This window comes from Daucus carota, chromosome 5 (genome assembly GCF_001625215.2).
Source record: "Daucus carota subsp. sativus chromosome 5, DH1 v3.0, whole genome shotgun sequence".
NCBI classification, from domain to species: Eukaryota; Viridiplantae; Streptophyta; class Magnoliopsida; order Apiales; family Apiaceae; genus Daucus; species Daucus carota.
In genome coordinates this window covers 3,811,985-3,824,294 of record NC_030385.2, presented here as the reverse complement: position 1 = coordinate 3,824,294, position 12,310 = coordinate 3,811,985, and the positions used below count along the sequence as shown (strand labels likewise).

The following is a 12,310-nucleotide window of genomic DNA, read 5'->3' as shown; positions in this document are numbered from 1 at the left end:
TGTTCGGCGCAAATGTAACTCAGCACCGGTTAGGAGAGCCGAACACATATCGGTTGGGGCCAAAAGAACCGGTTAGGAGAGTCGAACACATATCAGTTCGGGACAAGAGAAAAGAAGTCGGCCTTGGCAGACATGAGCTGATCAATTAAGTTTGGACATAGAAGCCTTGAATCTCACAGGTGCTATAACGGTAGATAAGAATGCTTGGAGACGGCGTACTGGAGTAGTTGAGACTCGGTCTCGTGGTTTGTTGAGATTATGAGTATTATGGTGTTATGCTTTAAGAGTAAGGTTCAGCTCAGAAATTGACAGATGCATTAGCGAGAGGAGGTTTGAAATATTGTGGAGCTCTTTGAAGACAAAGCTCAGATATATTGATATATTGAGTATGTTTGGTTTGGTTATAATTTAAGTGCATTTTCGGTCAATTTCATTGAGTAAAGCATATTTTATCTTGTCAAAGTTTGAACTTAATTTATGATTGACACTTTTTATTTTATATCAATCAAATTCGTTTGTTGAGTGTTGCTCGGTATATACATCTTATTATTTAGCTGCACAGATTACATTATAGGGTAATGTTTCACGGACAAACATTAGTTATAGAATTTTAAAATCATTATTTTATTTATAGTTAGAGTTCTGCAGCATAATCATACATGAAAAATATGTTTTATTTGTCTATTATATTTAGAAATTATTTTTGAACACATAACGATGCAATTTAAATTTAGATCCTAAAAAATTATGTAAAAAAGAGTTTCCCAGCCGAACCTTAGTGGTTTCATTTTTAGTATTGGTTCTCTTTGAATCCATATTGCATAGTCTAAAATTTATTTATAGATGGATGGTGCACGAAGATCAGGAGAAAATGACTGATCATTACATCTTGATAGCAAAATTACCATCTTTTGCACAGAAATGGTTTCGCCCGGAACAAATAGTCAAAGAATAGCACATTTACACTTAAAAAACGATGCGAAGAATCAATACTGGAGTTGTAGTTTAGCTAAATGATATAAGAGTTGTCAAAGATCAATCATACTGATTCTACAACCGTTTTACATAACTGTAATTATATATGGAGCTCTGAAACTCATCCACTTGATAACGAGAACAGACTGCCATGCATGCACACACCGCTATAATTATCAAACAACAAAATCTGATACAAATCAAGGAATCAATAACAAGATTCTACACTAGAAACAAAGGTAACGAATACCTTGCGAATGATGATTTATCCGAGGTTGAAAATGCATGATGGTGTCATGGAATGACCCTTCTTTTCCATGGTGTTAACATTCCAGTACTGATCAAGGCTCCTTATTGCATCACCATTTCCATGACCCCATTTCTCCTCTGGTCTTTCTTTCTCACTTCGACCATTTTCTGAGCTTGAAATCGCGACCTTTCTCCAGTTGCACCATATTCTTAGCATTATGTAGAGCAATACTAGGCATATGACTGTAGCTGTAAACACAATGGCCACTATAATTCCAGCTACTTGACTGTTTGATAGCCACTTTTTCTCAGTAGAAGAAGATGATTGTGAACAGGGTACTAATGGTGGGCCGCATAAGTTGTCGTTTGACAAGAATGTGCTTAGTGGGAATCTTGAAAAAGTTGAGGGGATTTGGCCTTGAAGATGGTTATTTGAAAGGTTGAGCATGTGAAGGCTGGTCAGTTTTCCAAGTGAATAGGGAACTTGTCCGCGAAGTTGGTTAAAAGAGAGGTTTAGTCTCTCTAATTTCACAAGGTTTCCAAGGAAAGATGGGATTTCTCCGGAGAGGGAATTATAACTAAGGTCTAAAATCACTTGAAGCTCGGTAAGTGTGCTCAATTCTGGTGGTATTAGACCAGATAAGATGTTGTTGGAGAGTCTCAGTTCATAGAGCTTTTTACATTGCTGGATTGTGGGAGGAATGGATCCGGAAAGATTGTTTCTTTGAAGGTTCAGGACATTTAAAGAAGTAAGGTTTCCAATCTCTGGTGGGATGTTGCCTGAAAGTTTGTTGCTATGAAGAGAAAGCTTGAGTAATTTTGAACACTTACCAAGTTCTGCTGGTATTGTTCCATTGAAATTATTGGCTGACAGATCACACTCACCGAGTTCTTGCAAGCCTCCTAACCATGTGGGAATCATGCCAGAAAATTGATTATTGTTGAGCAGAAGATGAGCAAACTTTTCACATTTAGATAGCTGGGGAGGCAGTTCTCCGGAGAAATTGTTGAATGACAAATCAAGAAAGCTGAGCATACTGATCTGGCCAAATTCAGAAGGAATGTAGCCTGTGAAAAAATTATGTGCAAGGCGCAGCCGGGTCAGATTTTTCGACATGGCTAGTCTTGAAGGAATAGGACCTGAGAAGCTATTGTTTGTCAGGTCCAATACGGAGAGAGAAGTCGAGCCAGAAAGGGGAACTATGCTACCAGTGAATCTGTTGTGAGAAAAATTAATGATGTTGAGGTTCTTCAAAAGATAAAGAGATTCAGGAAGAGGACCTTCAAATGAGTTATTGTAAAGAGTGATTAGAAAAAGGTCAGAAAGGAATCTGAATGTTGGGGGCAGTGACCCTGAGAGCTTGTTATCAGCCAAAACTAATCTTTGAAGCTTTTTGCAGTATCCTAAACTTGGAGGAAGGGTCCCTGACAAATCATTTTGCCTCAGAAGAAGGAATTTCAGATTAGTAAGTTTCCCAATTGTTGAAGGAATGGAACCTGAAAAATGGTTCCCAAAAAAGTCAATCTCAGTTAAGCTTGAGCAGTTTGTAATCTCTACTGGTATACTTCCTGACATCTGGTTCTCATAGAGATATAAAATGCTCAAGTGTTGTAATTTCCCAACTTCAACTGGAATTCTACCTGTCATCTTGTTTCCAAAAAGAAAAAGTGTCATCAAGTAACTCAAGTTACCAACTTGAGGAGGTAGACTTCCTGTGAAGCTGTTGTTGTTTAGTGCAAGATCTGTCAGATGCTCTAGTCTGTCCAAACCAGCTGGCAGTTCTCCCTCGAAGTTGTTGTCAGAGAGATCAACTTCTTGAAGTAAAGAACAGTTCAGTAGCTCCAATGGAAAGTTTCCAGATAAATTATTCTGTGACAGAAAAATGTATTGCAAGTTTGAATCTTTACCACAAAGGTTGGCGGGAATGCTACCAGTCAAAGAATTATCAGATAGAGCTAGAGCCTCGAGGTTCCTCATTTGGGAATTGAGCACAATGGCTCCTAGCAGATTATTGCTTGACAAGTCTAGACTCACGAGCTGGCTCAGTTGGTTGATTTCCGATGGGATTGACCCACTCAGTCTGTTTCCTAGTAAGTTCAAGTATTGTAAATTGGAGAGATCACACAACTCAATAGGAATTGATCCAGAAAGACTGTTATTAGCTAAATTCAATATCTGCAATGATTTAAGATTTCCCATCGAAGCAGGAATTTCTCCTTCAAGCCTATTGTTTGCTGCTGTAAATCTCTGAAGCTGTATGCAGCCACTTAGCTCTTGTGGTATGAGACCGCTGAGACTGTTGTTCTGCAAGTCCAGAGAATTTAGATATTTCAAATTACCAATTTCAATCGGAATGCTTCCATTAAGTTGGCAATAAGCAAGTCCCAAATTTCTCAACTCACTCAAATTGCCAATGACAGGAAGAATTTGTCCCGATAACATGTTATCTCCAATCCTCAGAACTTGCAGTTTCTTCAAAAGACCTATCTCTGGAGGAATCACACCGGAGAGAGAATTTGAATACAGAAGTAGTTCCTTCAGATTCTGAAGCTGCCCAAGCTCTGGAGGAATTGCGCCAGTGAGATCATTCATTGACAAATCAATTGTTTGTAGTGAAGTGAGACGAGACAATTCAGAAGATATAGAACCAGATAATCCTGAACCTGTGAGATTCAGAACCAATATACGAGTAAGATTTTCTGAACATACCAATCCATTCCAAGAGCACAAATCATTACTTGTTGACCAGTTCTCTAGAACTCCTTCAGGATCAACAAGTTCTGATTTAATTCTCAGAAGCCAGAACGAATCAGTAGTCGGATCACCAGCAAGAGTGACCACAGAAATGGCACCAAGTAAAGAGAAAATGAACATCAAATAACACATTTGGTTGCTGCCTTTCAAAGATTTCAAGTTATCAGATATGATAGAAAGAGTCTCACAGTGACATGATCATGAAAAAAATATGATCAAGCTTGACAGACTTAGGATGACAAGAAGATTTCAGAGGTATAACTTTATTTAAGAACTAATCCACATTGAACAAAGATGGGTTTACTAAACTTTAAAGACCAGCAGGGTTATATAGGTTTGTATGTGGGGCTCCTAATCATCCTGTCAAGAAAATTTAACAGTAATTATGTGCCTATGCATGCAATTAACTGCATAATTAACTAAACATAAAACCTTTCCCCTCGACTTTGCTTCTCTATATTTTTATCTTCTTGAAAAGGTTGCCGATATTTTTTTATCCTTGTAAAGACAATCATGAAACTATGGAGCATGTTCCTATAGCTTTTCAAATGGAAAATGTACGAAGATAAGGTGCTGTGATGGCCATGCAGAAAAAAATAAGCAAAAAGCTACTGGGGACTCCAACTTGTGCCTGAGAAAAAACTGTGGGGCTCTGTCTAAGGGCTGTATTTGTGTTGTTTTTCTATATATCAATACATACATAAAGATTAGACATCATTCTAGTTTCTACCAAGGAAAGACATGTAAGATTCATCTGAATATACTCCTAACTATTAGATTGAGTTGGACTTGTAAGAGACGTAGACAAACAAACCACAAACTTTCAAGTTACTAGGTATAATTCCACTATACTACTTGTTGAGGTTGCATGCATCACAATAGCATCAAAATGATATCATCCTTTCACAACAGAGAGATTAACTAGACTACTTGATGGTGCAATCAATTAAATCTACAGTAATTTACCCTTGTTCATCATTCATTAAGAAGCTTTTGACTTGGATTTATTGATAGTTTCATAACAATTAATTATCATCATGAATTGAGGAGACTTTTGGTGCCACATCCCCTCAAAGAGTCAAGTATGGAGTTTTGCTATAATTGTGATATTAACTCTCCCTAAATTACCAACTCTCACCTAATCTGTACTTAACAATAAGAAGAAAACACAGGAGATAACCAACCACATGAATAGAATTCTAGAATAGTGGAGACCAGCATCAGTTTGTCAATCTGAAATTCAGGATTTAAGAAGTAAAATCTATTTATCCTCTAGCAGGAAATGTATTAGAATTGAGCTAACGAGACACGATTTATTAACACACGCAAAGAGAATGGAATATAAAGAACAAGATTCTCCGAAGAAAATACAAACCATGTAAAGATAAAGAAGTTGACATCAAGAATAATTTTCCTCAGATTAGGAACATCTATGTTACTTGGTTTTCATGGTTACTAGCTCTATCTTCGCCCCTTTTTCAGCGATTAATTTATTATAAGACAAGCAACTATGTATTCAGTCGACAAGTAGGACTCAGGTATTCACGAAAACAGTCTCTTTACTCCTTATAGTAGGTGATAACTGATAAATATCCCGGACCACAGTTACTGATGAGATATGAGATATACGGGATATGTTTGGTTTCGGTTATGATCAACATATAACTTATAGCCCACTGAAACTGTCCCCCCAAGAGCCCCAGACAAAGAAGCAAAGTTTTTCATACAGCAAGATAAACATTACCCCAGTGCTTTAGTCACTTGCATATCTGACAATTACTTCCACTTTGCAAATATGCATGCTCTAGAATTCAAGGTTGTCTGTAAAAATTACCTTCACACAAAAAATCCAACCTTCTGCTTTATTTTTCACTTTCACCTACTTTTTTTTATTGAAACATACACAAAGCATAGAGTTATTATTAAGCTCATAGACTGATTATTGTCCAACCAACTCAACACATATGGGTCATTCAATTTAAGGGTTTTTGTCTTCTTCATAATCTAGGCTTTATGTATAATCTTCCACTTGAAGTAGAAACAATTAGAAACTCACCTAAACCATACCAACTCTAAGAATTTAGAATAAGAAGTAATTATGCTGCTACAAGAAAAGATTAAGAAATTATAAGGAAGACATAAATCCAAAGTAGAAGGTTGATAATTGGAGATTATTATAACAGTGATTAGGAAGTCATAACACTTTTTTGTTATAGAATAACTACTCCTACAGAAGGGACAAGAACTATCAAAAAATTCTTTCTTATAGCAATTTATAATTGTTTGTTGAAAATGGACCTGAAACCCAAATCAGAATACAGATCTTGCATCTCTACTAATCACACACAGGTTATCCTTTACAGTATTTAATTTGGATATAAGAAGTTGACTTGGGCTTATTATGACTTGTGACCTTAAGTCATGTGGCTTTGGTAGCCTACTCTAGTTAACAAAATAAATTATATTTCTATCTGTCTAAACAATATGTAATATGAAATCTTTTTGGCCAAAAAGTAAAAAATTGGGACAGAGGGTCCAAAAATATGTTTTGTTTGCAGGATCTGTTCTACATGCACATCACCTCTTGTATTATTTTTTTATGTTACCAGTGATTGCATATGAACAACACATACTGCAGAAAATATATCAAATCCAACAACTTTCTGCACATCTAACAATGCATTTGATGTTTTGAGCTCTCACAGATTGTAAAATTTTACATGTACACTTGTCTGTTTTAGAATATCCCAAATCTAGTTGATAATATATGATTGGTTTCACTCGTTAGTAATAATAATGGGTGGGGGGCCTGTTAAAAATCATAGGCCGTTGGATACATATCCAGCGGCCAGGATTAAAACAAAATTTTAGTATGTCCAGCGCTTTCTTGGCGCTGGCCGGGGGAAAAATGGGTTTCCCCCGTCTAGTGCTGGACATAAAGAAAGCGCTAGACATACTAAAATTTTGTTTTAATCCTGGCTGCCATCCAACGGCCAGGAAACTGTATGATTTTTAACAGGCCCCTAGCATAACCTGGACCCTCATAATAATGATACTAATAATAATAAGACCTGTGTACACACATAAACCAGTAACACTACTCTTTTAATATATATTCTTCTCAAGTAAATTTTGATCAAAATAACAGACTCCAATTGCAAACTAGCTATAACTTCATGTATCAATAGCAAGCTAGGTGTCGGAAATCCTGCAGAAGCTAAGAATAATATGGTACCAGCTGGACAGAAAGAACGAATTTCTAACAAAAATATTGCTGCGAAAAAAACTGTTGGTTACAAGATTTTGTTTTTGCTATACAATGACACTCAGAGAAATAGCAGTACTTTTTTCCTAGCTTTGACAGACCAATCACTTCTCCAGAGCAGATTTTGAGCTTTAAATCAGGACCTTCATATATACCAGCAATTAAAAAATAATTTTATTTTTGACAGTTAAAACTGCTTCCGTGCCTCCATGAGAGGCCAACATTCACTGTAAACAGCAACAGTCACTTCTCTGTCAGCTAAATGATACACTAAAAATTTTGCTAAAAAGATCTCTATTCAGAATCATCAGAGCTTCAAAGAACAGCTTAAAGAACCAATTAATTTAACCGCCAATGTGCCTCTACCGCAGGGAGTAAAAGTCACACACTCACATCTTACTGCTCAGTAATGATGGCAGAGGGCAAAAACCTCATAAGGAAGCTCGAAAGGGACCAAATACAGATTACCCCAAGGCACTGAAGTACATTCAGTAGTGTACCCAATGAACTATTGATTGCTATGTTGTGTGTTGTCATCTCAGCTCCTCTCACTGTAAATGAAAGAGCTGTAACCAGTTGCGCTGCTCTATTCAACTGATGCAATCTATACACCTGCAAAGCATTTTGAAGATTAGACTTGTTCAGTTCAGAATATATCCGGCTCTCTCAGCAGAGTCAGAAAATTCAATCAAAAAGATATTTCTATACAAAAATCATATCATAGTTGCCCGGACTCAGCTACTAATTAAAAAGGCAGAATTACGACTAGGCGCTACATGGAAGTACTATCAATCATGTCTTCTAGGATTTTAATAAGGAGTAAACAGCCTGAACAAGTATTAACTTAAAAGATATGCATTCTAGGGTCATTCTGACCATGCACTAAAATTAAAATATGATGCACCAAGTAAAAGATTGAGGCCCAATAAATAATGTTTGCCTTACTATCCTTCTTTCCAACCTTGTGTAGGTGGGTCGCTTTCACAAGGATCATTCGCCTAGTCACACAATATTTAAAGGAATTAGTGGGTCTCTTTTACAAGGATCATTTATCTAGTCATAATTTATTTCGATCTGTAAGATTGAAGTGGGTATCTCGATCCAAAAACAGATTACCCCAAGGCACTGAAGTACATTCAGTAGTGTACCCAATGAACATTCAGTACTGGTGTTTAGGATAAGCATAATTTCTTGCAGAAGTAAACAACTATTGCTTGCTTAAGTACCATGCCCCAATCGGAATCCACCTTTAATTAGATAATCATCAAACATATCTACTTGACTCTAATGACTTCGGCTTAAAGAGTAGAGATATTGGTTGCTGAGTTTACTAACTCTATTCTAAGACATACAATTTAAAAGGCTCAAAGCATAACATTAATTATTCCAGCAATTTAAATACATCGACAACTAGAATAAATTATTTCTTACCATTCGTTAAATTACCTAACAAAACCATCTATTCTACTTTTCAAGTACCCTTCACCAAATTGAGTCAATTTTTAGCAATGGTTGTTACCTGGAAGATCACAGGAACAACAGGATATGATGGTGATTTCACATATCTTGCATACTGCTCAAATGCAAATTGCACAACAATACCAACAAGGTAAGGAGCAAGTGTAGCAGAAGCTGCAGGACCTGTCCACGGCCAAACCAGACCCATAGTTACCATTGGTATTACAAGACTAAGTACCAGGACAGCAACTGAAGTGATTTGGTACTCCCGCTCGGGCGGGGGGTTTCTATTATTTGTAGTTATTTTCTGCTCTACAGGCCTTTGTAAATGGTCTATTATAAAAAGAAACAGCGCAGCCCCACAGTAAAAGAGAGCTTCTGTAAAGAATAGGATGAGGAAATCTGCAGAGAGAGGTATGGGTTATTCATCAAGACAAAGCACAGATACTAACCATTAAATTACAATCTTAGAAAAAGCATACATATATAATGTTTTTCACATACATACTGGTGACATAATAGTCAGCTTACACTGAATTAGTTTACTAGGACACTCATAGAATAATATAGTCCTTCATGAATGTCAAAATCTGGCAAGAACTAACCAAAACATTCAGATTTAATAAATTTGTAATATATATAGGCGGCAGTTCAAATACGAACAGAAGTTGGCCTAACAAACCTGAAAATCACTAAATTAATTTGTATTTTGAATGCATCTTATTGTGTTATATAATGACCCTTGTTCAGTATTCCTTGTCAATCATACATGTATTGTTAACTGAAATTTATGTGTCAAAATTTCTACTATGAATCTTATTTCTGTTAATTGATGTATTTTACAGGGTTATATATAGTGAATCATGCAAATTTGCTCAGTTGTAAATTTACATGGTTTGTATATTGGACCCTGTACATATATATAACAGTCGTTCCCTCCAAAACCCCATTTTTCCCGTGCTTCATGATTCAATCACTTTCTGTGTCCATTAAGAAAATTGGCTACGAACATAAGACAATAGTGTACATGTTAAGAAGTAGCTATAAAGTGAAGATTTTGAACCTGTTAACAAAGAGTCCTCAAAGACAGTAGAAAGTATCCTGCGGAGGTAAAGGGAAGGAAAAACAAAAGAGGCAACAAGAACAGCAGGGCCGACAAACCACAGCACTTTGCTTTGATTGCTGTTAGTACTGTATTTAAGTACATTTGCTTCTAGTTTGTAAGGATGATTATAAAAGGAAATAAGACCTGGCTTTCCTCCACCTCCTTCAGCGTAGGCAGAAGATGCTTCTTCAGTGAGATTATCATCTTGTTCTTGATCTGAAGCATCTGATTCAACATCACTATACTGTGCTACTTCTTCTGACGAAGTAGATAATATACATTGCCTCTTTGCAAATCCTTTCTTTGCTTTCAACATTTTGGGTACTATTAGGCACGAACTCACTACTTGATAAGATTGCACAAGTCAGAATTGGAAGGCAAAAAATAACAGTGTTCAAAACATGGACTTAACCAGATCAACAATTAAGTGTCTTAACTGCAAAATCAAACTTATGGAAACATAACTGTCGCCTAGAGGCTTTATTTAATGATAATCATCCCAATAACACTTAACCACTCATTCTAATGAGACTTAACCTATCAAGAAGAGGAATGGTAAACAATACAACATTTGAAATAGAATTCAAAATGAAATATTTTAGAACCTCCGGCTAAGAGAGGCATCAAATAGCTACTCTGCATCAAATATTGATAATATTGCATAGATGGATGCAATATAGCAATTAGAAGTGCTAACCTCTAAAATTTCTCTGCGGCTTGTCCAGCTGGCATCCAAACAACTTTAGTGATAAATTCACCTGAAGACAAAGAATTTGTACTATCCTTAAAAAGATGACAAAATAGTACTAGGTTCACTACTGAACCCCCACGCATCAAGAAAAATAATTGTGGGTAAAAATAAGCCACTTATACTAACACAGAGAAAAAATAACGTGGTTCAATGGAAAATATGGAGTAATTGTTCAAGAACGAAATCTTATTGGAATGAGGTTAAAGTTCCAATACACTCTTCTTTTGAGATCTTAAAAACATGGGGTAAACCAGATATAAACCGAAAGAAACACAGTTCACCGTCATAAATACAACAAACAGAGCCATCAATGTTAGTATCATTTGTAGTCGACTTGGAAAACAAAAATCACATCAAACTAATATCCCACATGAAAATAGGTACAGTACCACAACTACTAGTCCTGTTAAGTGTCGTCCAGATATTATTTTCAACATACGAATAACGCAACACACCTCCTATTAAAATTCTGAAAATCATGCGTAAAACCTTGTATAACTTAAGACACCTCGAAATGCAAGGTCCCCACTTCCCAAATGCCTAATGCAACAACATAACACAGCATAAACCATAGATATCGCAATATAAAGACAATACTATCTAAAAGTTAACAACATTCCCTGACTACCAACATACATTATAATATAGAACAACTGAGAACTGTTTGATTACAATAGCTCAAAATCGAAAAAAGACAAGCATTGAGTGAAAAAGAAACAATCTTTAAGGGAAATAAAGCATGGAACAAGATGGAATTGTAATAAAAATCATACCTTTGAGGAAATTGATCTGGGTCGAGACTGAGAAGAAAAGGAAGTGAAAACAGAGGACAATTGAGAGCCACCCTTAGTTGCCATTCTTCAACTCAACTGTATACAAAGGGGGTTTATAATATATGAAATAAGCTGTGAATTGAGCAAGGCTCTCGCTCTCGTCGGAAAAGATTAGTGCTGCGAAGATTGATATGTATAAGAATTTGGGGCTGGAAACAAAAATAAGGAAGAAATGGAAACGAGTACTACCAAAGGCGGCTTCTTGTTGTCTAGTGTAATTTGTGTTGAGAAAGGTCAGAGGTGTTCGGGTATAGATTAAAAAAATATGTCATTTCAATTTTGATATATGGGTTAAAATAATATAATCCGGCACTCACTTCACATCAACATCGTCAGCTCTCAAATTCGGTCTCATTTGAAACGATCATTTATCGAAATTGTATTAGTCATAGAAATAAAAGGTTAAATTCCAAATCAAAAAGACTGTTTGAGAAATGTTACTCATTGGGATCTAACAGAATAGACTATAAAAATTATGTATGTACGATCTATTGAATTTCAGCGTCTAAAAAATTGGTAAAATTGATGATGGAAGAGATGAATTATGAAAACCCCTAATAATCCATATATAACCATTTTTTGGACGCAGAAATTCAATTAATAGTACATAATCTTTATAGCCTATTGTGTTAGATCCGCATGAGTAACACTTCTCAAACTATCGACTTGTTTTCGACTTGTTTTCGACTTTAACTTTTTATTTTTTTTATTTTCAAGACTGATACAACTTCTGAAAAACAGTGTCTCAAATGAAATCGAAAATTTGAAAGTGACCCAGATGATATATTGGTGCAGAGTGAGTGTCCAATTAGATAATTAACCTTTTTTCTTTTTTGATATACCAGTGATTTTTAAATTAAATTAAATTTAATATGTATGAGTATAACATAGAATGGAATATGGAAAGATGGCCCTGATT

At 35.9% G+C, this 12,310-nt stretch overlaps 2 protein-coding genes across 3 annotated transcripts; both read right to left on the bottom strand.

Moving 5' to 3' along the window:
• Positions 1-1,122: 1,122 nt before the first annotated feature.
• Positions 1,123-4,651, bottom strand: LOC108220346 (LRR receptor-like serine/threonine-protein kinase GSO1). Its single transcript, XM_017394086.2, has one exon. It carries the CDS (start codon positions 4,109-4,111, stop codon positions 1,241-1,243), a length of 2,871 nt encoding a protein of 956 aa, XP_017249575.1. The 5' UTR covers positions 4,112-4,651; the 3' UTR covers positions 1,123-1,240.
• A 2,573-nt stretch (positions 4,652-7,224) lies between these two features.
• Positions 7,225-11,653, bottom strand: LOC108223773 (uncharacterized). 2 transcript variants are annotated; one of them, XM_017398188.2, is made up of 5 exons: positions 11,332-11,653; positions 10,505-10,565; positions 9,766-10,152; positions 8,764-9,104; positions 7,225-7,856 (listed from the first exon to the last, which is right to left on the bottom strand). In XM_017398188.2, the coding sequence occupies exons 1-5, from the start codon at positions 11,413-11,415 to the stop codon at positions 7,641-7,643; spliced, it is 1,089 nt and encodes a 362-aa protein (XP_017253677.1). In that variant the 5' UTR covers positions 11,416-11,653; the 3' UTR covers positions 7,225-7,640. The 2 variants fall into 2 exon arrangements, with proteins under 2 accessions (XP_017253677.1, XP_017253678.1); XM_017398189.2 differs by having other exon boundaries at positions 9,766-10,149; positions 11,332-11,617.
• Positions 11,654-12,310: the final 657 nt, after the last annotated feature.